The sequence below is a fragment of the Staurois parvus genome, unplaced genomic scaffold, assembly GCF_062004578.1.
Source record: "Staurois parvus isolate SC_StPar_1 unplaced genomic scaffold, SC_StPar_1.0 ptg000011l, whole genome shotgun sequence".
Taxonomy (NCBI): Eukaryota; Metazoa; Chordata; class Amphibia; order Anura; family Ranidae; genus Staurois; species Staurois parvus.
Genome location: NW_028317807.1, coordinates 33,944,014 through 33,958,876, shown reverse-complemented (window position 1 = coordinate 33,958,876; position 14,863 = coordinate 33,944,014). Strand labels below are relative to the sequence as shown.

The following is a 14,863-nucleotide window of genomic DNA, read 5'->3' as shown; positions in this document are numbered from 1 at the left end:
TGAGGGGGAACGCAGTTTCGGCATCTCCAGAACCGAATGTATGTAATGGCAAGGGGTGCTGGGGTGTGCTGGAGGGTCTATTGATGCTTGCTGCTGGCTGCTGGGGGATATATTGTCACTTGAGGGGATCTATTTTTGCATGGTAGTCTATTGTTGCTGGGGAGGTCTTTTCGAAGAATCCTCAGCCTCCGAGTTCAAATTGCAAGAAGTTTCTTTTATCCCTTTAGATGTATGAAGAGGTTGCAAAAGTAATGGAATAAGCATCCTATATGTATTTTAGGAGACTTAGTGCATTATATTTACTGCTCTGTCAAGTCATCTTCTGAGGTGTTACCTGTATAGTGCACTGACATAAAAAAAATAATGTCATTCTTTACAATACTGAGCTTAAGCATACAGTAATGCTAAAAGTAATGTGAGTATAACTGAAATTGTTTATGAAGTTGCTGAAGGAACTATTTGCAATGGAAGTTGTAGAAAGTGTGCCAAAACCAATTTTAAAGAAACTGTGGAGAAGTTTTCAGGCTGGTCTGGTTCAACGCAGGGTCTTCTTCTTCATCATCAGGTGGTGGGTAGACTATGAAGAGAGCAGCAATGACACGATGAAGCCAATGCTGCTCTCTGCATCAATACACTGTAAGTGCAAAGTGCTGTGAAATTTAACTCAAAGCAAATAGGCTGTTCACTTTTCAATCAAGTTGCACTTTGCATGGGAATTTTCTCCAGCGTTTAGTGAATGTGGTGAAATTTCACTTTGCACATAATACCCAAATGCATACAAGGAAAATAAAAAAAAAACTGTTTGCTTGCACATGATTGGATTGGATGCCAGCTTCCTCTCTCTATGCAAAGTGCAACTTCTCCTGCAAAGTGAACAATCTAGCACCAGATTAAAGGAGAATATTGAATCCAAAGCTATTTTTTTTAACCAGCTGGGGTATCATATGACAAAAAGAAATAGCCCAGAGTTGGGCTCTTAAAGCGGAGTTCCACTCACCCTGTCAAAAAATAAGAGTAAGCAGCTACAAAAACTGTAGCTGCTGACTTTTAAAAAACAGCCACTTACTTGTCCCTCGGTCCCACGGTGTGTCCCTCGAAGCCCGTTTCACCAGCCGTCCTGTGTTCCAGGCGCCGGCATCTTCAGTGTGGGCACCCGGCTGTGATAGCTTGCGGCTTCACAGCTGTGTACCCATTGAGCATGTGCGAGTAGCGCTGCGCTTCTTGAATAGTCCTGTAGTCTTCTGGGACCTGTCTAGTGTCCCTAAAGACTACATAGAGGGAGGAAGGGAGGACACCTTCCGCTTCCGGTCACCTAGGCGATCGGACCGGAAGTTGGAGCGGGTACCTGTCAAATTCGGGTACCCGCTCCCCCCGCCCCCCAAAGGTGCCAATCCTTAATGGGAAGCGGGAGAGCAGGCCTTAAAGCGGAACTTCCCATTTTGGGTGGAGCTCCGCTTTAAGGTCAGGCTTTCTTCTCAAGTCACACTGTGTGCCCTTTTTTTTACCATGAATGAAAAATATCCTTAAAAAGTGGCACAGACTCCATAAATCATTTCTCTACACATCAGATGCAGCCAACCTTCTACTGCTTGGCTAAAACTCCCCACTGAGCCTATAAATATGCTGATTTTGTAGTTTACCTAATCTTAATATACTTTCTTTTTTTTTTCTTTCAGAGCCTGGATACCACATACAATGTCCTCATAAACTTTTTTAAGATCTTCCCTCAGTTCTGTTTTGGTTATGGGCTGATTCAACTAGCACAGCAACAGGCTATAGAAGAGCAGTATTCCATCTTTGGAAGTAATGAGAAAGTGAATATTTTTGACATGAACATACTGGGATATATGTTTGTATCCTTGGCTGTCCAAGGGACCTTCTGCTTTCTGCTACGACTGTTAATCAATGATGGAATAATCTACAGTGTTAAGTAAGTTAAGTTATTGTTAAAGCTGAGCTGCAATTAAAACCCACTTGTAAGCTTGGTTCTGCTGCCCACTTGTCACTGGGATAGGGGATAAGGGAACTTTGCTAAAAGGGTAAAGGACAGCAATAAAATACCAACAGACGTATTACAATGTATCCATGCTACCTAAAGTGTTTCATTGCTTGTCTGTTAAGTTTGTCAAGTTAGAGAGCTTTCATCAAACTGAGCCCCTGTAGCCAGGGCAGGAAATTAGGAAAATCTTTCCAGCAGAGACACAGACAGCAATAAAAAACTGGCAGAGGTTCTAATCCTTTCTCTTTCTATTATACATAAAAAAATGTGTTATACATTATGGATAGAGTGCCAGCATCAGCATTAATCTGCTGAATATTGGGTGATGTAGGCTTTCTTCAGAGGCAACAAAAAGCACTTTTGATTGGTAAAAGCTTTTGTTATCAAACATCATTTTTCCACTATGTCTGAAATTCTCTGGTAATAAACACCAACATTTGCCTTTTCTGTTGTTAAATAAAGGGGGGGGGGGGTCCTATACGTGTGTTTGCCACTACAAAATGGCTGAGTTGTATAAAACATCAAAAAGAGGTATCACCATCTGTTGTTTTAGGTGCAACTCTTACCCTTCATTAAACACTTGAACACCAGAAGGTTTTACCTCCTTCATGACCAGGGAACTTTTTTGTTATTCAGCGCTGTGCTACTTTTTTTCTCCCCCATATATTTTTTTCTTTATCTTATACAACAAATTACAAGTGCAAGTAGCAATCATGTTAAAATAAAGAATCGAAGACAATAAATGAGCAAAGAGTTAACAAAAGTATAAAGTATGTTCAATATAAGAAAGAAAAAGGGCGTACATGAGAAATGTAGGCCAATAGCCAAAAAATGGTATGAGATACCCCAAATCCTACAACATATGATATCAATCCACGTACAGAAAATCTCCTATTAAGGGCGAAATAATATCTGCGGAGCTAACGTCATAGCTGCAAAAAGAAAGTCCATTAGGTAGGCCATGCTAAAGTTCCATAGAAGGCTTATATTCAAGGGTGGTTTCCTACCGGGGTCGTTCAGTGGTAGGGGGCAAATAAGAAACAGAATAGAAGTAAAAAGGGAGAAAGAAAACAAGGAGAAGAAGAAAAATAATGGGGAGGGAAAAGTAAGGGAAAGAGCCAGTATACCGCATCATCTTCTGGCCCCTACAACTCCTTCCCCCTAAATGGCCCGTATAAGGGATAACTCTACAATGTACCCAAGAGTGGGAAATGAGATCACAGTACACCTATAGCATTAAGGCTGTCTATTGTATGTAGTTCCTGTATTGCTCAGTAGTTACGGGTGCGCAAAATCACGTATATACTCGACCCGCACCGCCATTCGCAGCCTTGGCTGTCAATCACTGGGTCCCAGTCGGTGATTCCCCGGCAATCGCCTAGTATCACCAATGGGGGAGAGACCTGTGTATAAACAACACAGATCTCTCCTGTCAGCTCCTGCACACTGTTTTGTATGGCTATGCAAAGCAGAACCATACAAAGCAGTGTGCTTACAGCGTAAAGCACACACACAGCATACAGTTAACCCTTTGATCTCCCCACATGTTAACCTCTTCCTGCCCAGTGCCATTAGTACAGTGTCAGTACTTTTTATTAGTACTGATCACTGTATTAGTGTCACTGGGGATGTCAGTGACACCAAGTCAGTTCCCCCCCAGTGTCAGAATGCCCGCCACAGTCCTGCTATAAGTCGCTGCTCGCCGCCATTACTATTTAACAAAAAAAAAAATATTGCAGTATATATACTGCCATTTTTAAATGCTATACATAAACCAATTAATTTACATGTATTAGGATTTTTTTTAGCAAAGACATATAGCAGAATACATTTTACCTAAATATATGATGAAATTTGATTTTTAAAATTTTTTTTACTGGACATGTTTAATAGCAAAAAGTAAAAAATATTGTTTTTTTTTAAAAATTGTCAGTCTTTTGTTGTTTATAGCGCAAAAAATAAAAAATGCAGAGATGATCAAATACCACTGTAAGAAAGCACTATTTGTGGGAAAAAAGGATGTAAATTGTATTTGGGTGCAGCGTTGCATGACCGCGCAATTGTCAGTTAAATTAACGCAGAGCCGTATCGCAAAAAATGGCCTGGTCAGGAAGGGGGTAAATCCTTTGGAGGGCAAGTGCTTAAGCCTCATGAATACTGGTTTAAAAAAAACACACCAGTGTTCTTGGCAGAAAAAAAGGCTAATTTTGAGAATGTTTTAAATTAGTGTTTAGGAGCACTTAGGAATGTTTAGTGTTTTTTTCTGCCTGAAAAACGCTCTGAAAAATGCAAAACATAAGGATTTTTTTCTGCCTCTACACGCTGAGCTTAAAAAATACCTCTAGACTACCTAATGTGCATGGATACATAGGATAGCATTAGTTGCCTCTACAGGCAAAATGCTAAACTCCTCTAGGAGAAGCATTTTTGAAGCCAGTGTGCATGGAGCCTTAATTTTAACACCCGAGATGCATTCTGCATTGAGCATGTACTCAGAGTTGAAACTGTCAATGAATGAATTTCAAAATGCACTAAAAAGATCCATTGTCTGTGTAGACGATGCATTTGTGCCCTACATCCTAAAGCATAATTAGATGGTGTAGGAAGCTCGAAAAAATCTACAATGTATGGCCCTTTATGTTGAATTAAAATGGGTGATATGGTTAATGTTACTCTTCAGACATAAGCTATATTTCATCAAAAGTCCAGGTCCTGTTTTCAAATCAAAGTACATATTTTGCAGAAGGTTTGGCATATATTTATATCATCTGCATAAAATATACAGAGAAAAGGGTAGATGGAACCAAATTTCCTACAGTCTTGTTATTTGGAAAGCACAGAAACCAAAACTAAGAGAAAAGATTAATATTTTTCTCTTGATTGCTAATATTGCAATACATGCCCATAGGCACGAACACTCACAGACACGTGTGGATTACTTCACTCAAACGTAAAAAATGTTCTGTTTTTGTTTTACGGCTCTGTACTCGTCACTATTGCTGATCTTTACTCAGCTGCTATGGATCCATGGACAACAATGCATCTATATCCAGATCAGTAAAAAACATGGCCTTTTTTACTCCTGTGTGCAAGAGGCCTTAACAAATTTCCCTTTTTTTTTAAAATATAGGAGTTAACTATGTGTTTTGCCAGCTGTCCTTAAAAACATAGTAGTGTTATTAGGAGGATGTGTGATTTAAACTAATGCTTTGAGGTAAACTAAACACATTTTTTACCCATTTTATGTACTAGGACTTTCTTCAAAAAACAGTTCAAGCTATACCCCCTTACTGCGAAAAATACAGATGAAGATGAGGATGTGAAATATGAGAGAGACCGAGTAGAGTCTGGTTGTGCAAATGGAGATCTTTTAGTTCTTGAAGGTCTAACCAAAGTTTTCCATCAGGTCAACAAAAATGTGTTTGCAGTCAACAACATGAGTCTGGGAATTCCACCTGGAGAGGTGACTATTACTGGGTGTCATAGTACACCATTTAACATATTCTGCAAAAGATTATAATCTTTCAAAATTTAGACAAAAAAATAAAATAAAATAATTCTTCTCAGGACATAAACTGTGGTATCTGATGGACCAATTTCTGTGTCAAGCACAATAATTGAAAATATATAGCAGCACAGTGATGGGGTGCACAATTGATTGTCTTAGGCTGTGGCATGTGATCAATTGTGCCTGTTGGTTTTTTAACCAGAACACAGTAGAAGTAACATTTCTTGTACACTGTGATATATTAGTATAGGTACATCTTGCAGAAGAACAAGCTTTTTTACCATTCCATCCAGAATAATCAGATCCTCAGACATTTTTTTTTCATCAAATGCCCACTGGATAGTGTAGAGGAGATGAATGCTCGTGCTGTTTAATCAGCAGACTGATAGGAATGGTCCAGTGATTTTCTACCCCAGTAAACGTATTTCCTGATGATTAGCAGTAGGCATTGCAATCCTGTGGATTGCATGTCAATTTGTGCTTATATAGTAGCACATTTAGATATTGCTGTCTACCATCTTGCTTAGAAATGTATGTATGATATACAGCCTATACAGTATTTACATATTAAGAAGAAAATGTTTAGGTTTAAGGAAGAACTCCGGGATAGGCATAAACATCACACATTGGTACACCCCTTTACACAAACCACTAAACAGTTAATACAATTTTGAAAATCCTTACCATTTTGTAGAAAAATCTGATTGAGTTTTCATGACCTCATCACTGTAATTCAAAAGATAACAGCATCTGCTCTGCCAAGGAGGATGTGTAACAGCAGGAATGACATCATATCCTCTCCTCTCTGCTCTGCCAAGGAGGATGTGTAACAGCAGTTATGACATCATATCATCTCCTCTCTGCTCTGCCAAGGAGGATGTGTAACAGCAGTTATGACATCATATCCTCTCCTCTCTGCTCTGCCAAGGAGGATGTGTAACAGCAGTTATGACATCATATCCTCTCCTCTCTGCGCTGCCAAGGAGGATGTGTAACAGCAGGAATGACATCATATCCTCTCCTCTCTGCTCTACCAAGGAGGATGTGTAACAGAAGGAATGACATCATATTCTCTCCTCTCTCTCTGCAGTAAAAGGAAACTAAAGTTCCCATCAATCACAGGGAATTGTAGTGAATGTGGGTGGGTACACTAGGCCTGTACCTGTTGAATGTGTCTGAGAGTATTGGACCACCCATGACTGCAAGTGGGGCTGAATTACATCACTGCTTCCCAGAGAAAGAACTACAGAAGGGATGTACCAAGACCAGTAGCTGGGGGAATAGGAGGCATAGCAGCCATCGGTCTTACAAAGAGGAAACCAAAGAGAAAATAATGGTTTGATTTGAAAATGAATAAGCCATTTCAGAGCACCAAGGACATGTAAAAAAAAGTTTTTGCCCAGAGTTCTGCTTTAAATTTAGTTACAATAATTTTATTTTCATATTCCTACATTTGAAGTAAAAAGAGTTGGTCAGCGTGTATCATACTTATATCATTGATGTATATTTTCTCTTTTCTATCGTATTTAAATCATTGTTGTTTGGGATTTAGCCATTAAGTTGTTTTACTGTTTTTATATCGTAAGTGTTTTGGATTACTCGGTGTAAATGGAGCTGGAAAGACCACAATATTTAAGATGCTCACAGGGGATATTTCACCATCTAGTGGAAACATCCAAGTCAGAAACTTTATGGGGTATGTCAAATATTAAAAAAAAAAATTGTCAGTTTGTACACATGGATTGGGCAGTGTTTACTCAACAGATTTTCCTCTTTTATCCAGGAATCTGGTGAATGTTTTAGGGTTCAATACGGAATGGTCATCCTTTGGGTACTGCCCTCAGGAGGATGCACTGGATGAACTCTTGACTGGATTAGAGCACTTGTATTATTATGCAAGAATACATGGAATCCCAGAAAGAAGGATCAAATCAGTAAGTACAGTAATTTTAGATCGTTATATAATCAGATCCTATGTTCTGCCCTTTACTTGGATATTAGTGTTTTACTTTTGTCATGTTTGTTTTATGTTGAACAGAACCCTCAGGATAAAACCAGTATATTAAGAGGATAATATGTTTAGAAAATTAATATTCTGTTGGGGTTGGAGTGGACGTACTGTTATACTATATATTATATTTGTCAAATTAATGTATGCATTGTAGGACTTCTCATAATAACATAAGTTTGCTACATACTGCAGATACACAGTATACAATTCCAAGAACTAGTGCCACATAGAGTGGATGGTGTATTATCTGTAGGAAATAAATACATACATAAGTAAAAACAAACTGAACATAGGCTATACAAAGCCTGATGTACAACACTGCCTAAGTGTAGAGACCAACCATTCCAGCCTTTGTTGAGAAATAAAGAGTAGGGATCATTAAAACTATGGCAGATTAAATTTGCTCTTTAAAATATTTTTTCTTACTGTAACATTTGTTTCACAAATTTTATCAGGTTAACAGGACTATATAAAGCTGTGAATGTGACATTCACCAAACACTACCTGCAGGTGTAGCTTGTATCCTGGTGCATGTGTTTTTAATTACAGTGAATGATCAATAGATGTCATATTAATTTATAGATATAACTCATATAAATATGACTCAAATACAAACCTAACATAGATATAAATCTAAAAAATGTGTTTAGGTGCCGCGCTCTATTTATTATTGTTAAAATTAGAAAATAATAAATATTTAGTATTTAAACTAATGTGTATTGGTCTTTCTTACCATAAGTAAATTTTCGTGCACCTTGTGCCAATAAAGATGAATAAAAATACAAGTGAAAAATAAAAAAAATTATATAAAATAAAAATAATAAACAAAATAATTATAAAAATAAAAAAATAATAATAATAATTGTAATTTGAGGATAAATAATATAAATAATATAATGTCACTAGAGTCACAGATAAAGTCCTTATAAGTTAAGCAGAAAAAAGGATGCTGTATATATAATTTGTTTTATTTTTTATTTTTCACTTGTATTTTTACTCATCTTTATTGGCACAAGGTGCACGAAAATTTACTTATGGTAAGAAAGACCAATACACATTAGTTTAAATACAAAATATTTATTATTTTCTAATTTTAACAATATTACATAGAGCGCAGCACCTAAACACATTTTTTAATTTATTTGACGCACACCACGTGAGGGTGAGCAAGGACGCCAGCGACATATTGTTTATTTACACACAGATAATTGTTATTTTTTAGTGGCTCACAAGTATATTTCATATAAGAATAGATATAAATCTAGCATTTAAGAGACCCACCTGCTGCTGTTCTTTTTTTTTTTCAACCTGTGTAGCTGTTTGCCACATATGGTAAATTCCTGTGACTTCAGTTTTTTTTTCTTAATTTGATGCAAGGCATTGTGTTCTTTGGGTTTGAGATTCTTTGGCTCTGAGATTGCACTTCAATTACAGATCTCTTGATACTGAAAATAGTTAACTAATATGCATTTTAAATATATATTTAGTGTTTTTCCTGAAATGTATTCTTACCATTTAGCTATATGTGCAGTCTTGCTCAGATGGACAAAATAGAAGAAAAAGCCAAAATACTTATCTTTCATGGAAAAAATTCTGTCGTAACCTCCCTCTACTGCTGGTCATAAAACTAAGTCCAACCATTGGGATATTTAATTTATTTTAAAGGAAATGGTCAGATTTCAGATTGGTTGATCCTATGACAAAAGTCTTAGAGCAGGGTTTCTCAACCAGGATTCAGTGGAACTCTAAGGTTCCTCCAGAGGTTGCCAGGGTTCCTTGAGCAATGAGCAATTTTTGCCTCTCAGGTAAGTTCCCACTGACACCATTGATGTTTTTAGCAATCTGTAAGTGGGTAATCCTTCCCAATAACCAGAAGTGTAAGGAGCATTCTTACCTCTGACTATCACACTAATGTATCATGAAATGTAGAGAAAGTTATTTTAGCTGGTGTTCCCCGAGACAGGAAAGTTATGTCAATGGTTCCTCTGTGTTGAAAAGGTTGATAAAGGCTGTCTTAGAGTTTTGCAAAGTGATCAGCAATAGAGGAAGAACAGAGCAATATTTTCTCCAGGAAAGGTAAGCATTTCAGCCCTTCTGTTGCTTTTCATTTATCCATCCCTGCAAGGCTGCTAAGCATAGTATTAATATGAATATCTGCTTAATGCAGAAAGGCACATGTCAGTATTTGCCAAGGCTTCACAAGTGTTTTACAAGAATTGCATTTTAATCAATTTGTTGTGTTTTGGGACATTAAAAATGCTTGTAACAAACCTTGAACATTTTTTTGGACTACAGTGTGATGTGAAAATCTTTGAATAGGCTAAGAAAATGCTTCATACAGGACATTTTTAGAATGGACGGACTCTGAAGGTTCACATTTGTGCAGGCAGACATGTTCACAAAATTGTGTGCGTTCCCAACCAGCAGCAAAACACACTGGGGGTTATTTACTAAAACCAGAGAGTGCTAAATTCGGTGCAGCTCCTTATAGAAACCAATCAGCTTCCAGGTTTTATTGTCAAAGCTTAATTGAACAAACTAAAGTTAGACGCTGATTAGTTACTATGCACAGCTGCACCAGATTCTGAGTGCTTCAGTTTTAGTAAATCTTCCCAATTGCTCTTTAGCAGACTCGTGGGTGTGCCGTTAATTCCTAATGCCTCCCCCATGCATTGGCAAATGCAGTGCATTTTCATGCGTCCCAAATCGCATGGTGCTGCAGCACTATTGAACTCGGTGCTGCCCAGGAGTCAGGAAGCTTTTTCCCTGTGTTTCCTGTGGGTCTATCAGCCCATTAAAATGAATAGGCTGCCTGCAGTCAGAACGCAGGTCACACAAGTGTCAACCGAAGCCTGACAGTGTGAAGTATGTTAGTTATAGGTGGTGTAGTCATACATCTACCCTGTCTCCAAGACATCTTAAAAAAACATGACAAACCTCATATTTTACCTTGTCTCTTAATTTCTAGGTGTCCAACCAACTACTTCATAAACTCCAACTTGTTCAGTACAAAAACAGAATAACTGCCAGCTACAGCTGTGGTACAAGAAGAAAACTTTCAACAGCCCTTGCCCTCATTGGAAGACCATCAATTCTTCTTCTGGTAAAAAGAACAATTTTTAAGCCACACCTGAGAAGCTACATAATAACTTTAACTGACTGTTACATTTCAAATCTTTTTCAAAATGTGTAATTTGTATATAATATTGATCTATGTTTTATACTTGTTTGAAGTTAGTCATCGTATAGTATGCAGGAACAAGTTTAAAATTGGTATCGTCAGTACTAATGGTAGATACCTGGTCTAAGAGGTAGTGCCAGCAGTGGACCCAATCTGCTTGGGCAGACATAGAACCCCGTGCCTGCATATACATCCCCAAAGGCAATATAGAGTAATAAGCCCCGTCCTGCAATCCTAGCTGTCCATGCATATATAGTGTGCAATGGACATGCGCATTATTTGTATTACAGTTCTGTTCTTGGACATTGTGACTGTACCCTATAGTTAAAACAGTTTCATACATCAGTGCATTGTATGTCTGTTACTTTATTGATAGCACACATGTTGTAATCGCAACCATAAAGGGAGTGGGAGATGGTTGACCTTTGCAGTGGAGCCCTCTACTGCCACAAGAAAAAAAAGAAAAGATTCAACTAAGGTTGGTTCCTAAAATGTTGTCACTAAGATTACTCTTTTTTCTGTTTCCCAGGATGAGCCAAGTTCAGGAATGGATCCAAAAACTAAAAGGCATCTCTGGAAGATTATTTCTGAAGAAATTCAGGAAAAATGTGCAGTGGTGCTAACATCTCACAGGTAACTAGTGAGCTGTCGCCATTGTCCCTTACAAAGTAGGGTTATGTTTTAAGAGTGAGTTATATAGTAATACAAATAAAGTTCAGAGACTGTAGAATACATAGTTTTATCCAAGTTTTGCTTTAGAGTGTACCTAAACCCAAGAATAAAAATATGCATTTTGCAGTTTACCGGTCCGTAGATGGGGTGGCTGCATTTGTTTTCTTTTTTCAAGTTACATACATTTTCTTCAAGTACAGCAAAATACCCATTGATACTTATACAGCTCAAATTTGCTTGTAATGTCCTGTGTTCTGAAATTAAATCTCAAACATTATTATCAGATTTCCATGTTACCTTCTGTAAAATGGAGATTAGGAGAGGGAGAGCTGTTTATAGCCCAAATCAGGAGAGCAGCCTAGGTTGACAACACTATCCTGCATAGATACAGTACATTGAGTGAGCACTGTCACACTAGGACTGGTAGTATGTTACTGGCAGAATCACCAGGTGAAATCCTGAAAACAATTAATCACATCTAAGAACTGGTGAGCTGCATGGAACATTAAACTACCAAATGGGTTTCATGGAAGTAGGGAAGTTAAGTGTTTCTTGTAATTTACATTTACAGCAATGTCCTCGATCCACCAGAATATCTCTTGAGACTTCTAACATGATCAACTTGTAGTCTACTCTTGTATACTCAACAAACCTACTATACATTGCATGATAATAAGGGCTCATTCACACCAGCTGCAGAAGCCATTTTAGCATTTATTATAGAATAAACCACTTATCTGCCACATCTTATTTTCTTATATGAACAAATATAATGGCAAAAGGCAAAAAACCATATCGGACTTTACTGGCTCAACACTCAGGACACCAATAGAATTAAAATACAATCATTTTTATTATACAATTTTACAATAAAATTCCTATCAGACCTATTGAGGTCCTAAAAACAATACCACTGCATTTTAGCATTCAGACTGGTGTCTGTTGTGCATGGGTGGTGAGGGGTCGTTACAACTCAAGGCAATGTTTATTTGTTATTATTACCATTAAAATCTCACCAATGGCATTCCATTCATTCCTCTACGCAGCAGCTCTGCTGCCATGCAGTGACTAATGATGATCTCATACAAGCTGTGGGATGCTCCAGGAACATGCAGCATGTCTGCATTTTTACACAATGCACTGCAACCCACCGCAAGGTGGCATTTTGGTGTGAACAGGGTGCATAGAAGATAGTTGTTTTCTATGTGCCCAGTGGTGAGCCTGCATTGATCTGTGCAAATTAACACAGGCCACCACACAAGCTCTTAGAAAAGTCAACATGCAGTACACAGCAAGCCCTGAAAGTTTATTATATCAGGACTTTCAAACAGGACTTCAGAGAGACAACATAATGGTAAATCTAATGCCTGGTGCACACATTTAGTTCATTTTTTTTTCATTCAACCCAGTGGGCTTAACAGAAAAAAATCGGAGAGATTGCTGTACTAGCTAAGCGATGTTAGTATAGCGATCTCTCCCGCTTTGCCTTTGTGTTCTGACATGGGGACTCCCCCTTCCCCCCCGCCAGAACACACTAATCAGCTCTCACAGCCATTGATTGCCAGAGCTAATAGGATGTTGATTTTCCAGCATATCCCTTCGACAAAAGCAGGTCCTTAGATTGGATTCTGTTGGAAAGACAGCTGTACACATGTTTCCGCTGTTGGTTCTCTTTCAAACTACTGTTCTCTGAGGGTATTCTATGCCCTCTATTGTCTTCTAATGAGTGTTGGGTTTCTTGAGGACCCCACCTTAATATGTCCAAGGTGAGTCGGTGATTACCATAGCATTGAACTTTAGGGCTCCCTAATTAGGGAGTGGTAGTAATAATAAAACATTTAATATGTAGGTTTTATTTTTACGATTATTCAGCTGTACGCATGGTCTGAATGTTGGACAGTTCCTGCTGAACCGGCCAATATTTGGACGGTATGTACCCAGTTTAATTCACCCTTTCTATTCACTTACCTCTGCACCCCTTTTTCAGACTTGTTATTTTAACACTGAATTGTCTATTAAGTGACTTTTATGCTCTGTTTGTTAGTGAACTTTGAGCATACAATGCCATTTGATCAGATATCTTAAATTTTGAAACTTACAAACCAAACAAAAACATAAACCATAAACAAAAGAGTTAATAAGAGAAAACTGGCTTGTTTACAAAAAGGTTGCAAAGTCATGTCTCAGATTGGCATAATGAAGGCATACATATCAAATACTAACTATCTCAATAGAAGCTGTGCTAGCACGCTCAACTCACAGCACACAGTGAATGGGGTATTTTTAAAACAAGGAAGGCAGCTATTTATAAAGTCACGCAATTGTTACAGTACAATGGCACATCAATGGTCTTTTGTTTCACATCTACCCATTATAAGTTATTACCAGAACTGTGGATGCAAGGAAAACGAAATCAAACCATTTAAAAAGTATATTTCTTTGTTCTCCTTTTCTATACGGTTTTGATTCAGCTGCGTTTCCTCGCTCCTTATCTCTTGATTTCTGTTTTATCACCTAATAAGCCTCTCCAGAATCTGAAATTAAAGATCTGGGATTGCATACACGATGTCTTCTCAGAGGATATGGAAGAGTATGTACAAGCGATAATAAATCAGATGGACCCAGCACACTTGCTCTGTTTGATTTAGTGCTGTGATTCCATCACATAATGACTGTACATGTTTTAGTTTTTCCAGTGTTTTGTGCACCGTATAAAATCCCTCTGCTCTTTACTATAATATGACATATTGAGGTGCACATGTCAAGCTAAAGAAATTGAAAAGTGAGGCGGCGAGGCATTGCTGGGCTGTGTCAATAAATTAAGATGTTTGCTTCAATTTTTCTTTTTATTCTTGGTTTGTGGGAATAGGCTGGAGAGCAAATCACTGATAGGAGGTAAGAACGATATCAGAAGTGAGGATACGGGGCAGCATGCTCAGTAATAGGCTGTCATAACATGGGGCAACAGGCAGGGTAATTGGTTTTTAAGGATGTATAAGAATAAAAGGCATGATGTGAAAGAATTATATACAGCTGTTGGGGGATTATAGGGTACTGGGATATAGAGCAATAACTAAAAATGGAACCTCATAATGCGTGATTATGTAGTAGAAACTGAATGAGCCATGATAGGAAAATTGAGCCATAACTAAAAAAAAACATGAAATCCGTGGTCATCCATCTTCATGGCAGCATTAAACTTTTTTTTTTTACTCCACAATCCTTTGCTTATTTGGCTAATTTTGAAATGTTATGGTAATCTCATTTTGTCTTTCTTACATATGCTACACACATCTGCCTAGATGTCCTGTTTTTGGCAGGATGGTGACAATTTTCTGGACACCCAGTATTATGAGACGTAGTATTATGGACATAGCTCTAACAATTAGGATTATGATATGATTGTACGAGCTAGTCTAAAAATATAAATATAAATGTTCTATTATTTTTTAAACAATACTAAAATGTATATTTTATGCTTAAAGTGTAGAC

At 37.7% G+C, this 14,863-nt stretch overlaps 1 protein-coding gene across 1 annotated transcript in view; it reads left to right on the top strand.

The window, feature by feature from the left end:
• ABCA12 (ATP binding cassette subfamily A member 12) overlaps positions 1–14,863 on the top strand; it is a 177,528-nt gene that overhangs the window by 146,830 nt on the left and 15,835 nt on the right. Inside the window, exons 45-50 of the mRNA XM_089672635.1 lie at positions 1,677–1,930; positions 5,252–5,462; positions 7,094–7,203; positions 7,291–7,441; positions 10,487–10,621; positions 11,229–11,332. Coding sequence (XP_089528761.1) covers positions 1,677–1,930; positions 5,252–5,462; positions 7,094–7,203; positions 7,291–7,441; positions 10,487–10,621; positions 11,229–11,332 — 965 coding nt within the window. The remainder of the gene's footprint in view (positions 1–1,676; positions 1,931–5,251; positions 5,463–7,093; positions 7,204–7,290; positions 7,442–10,486; positions 10,622–11,228; positions 11,333–14,863) is intronic.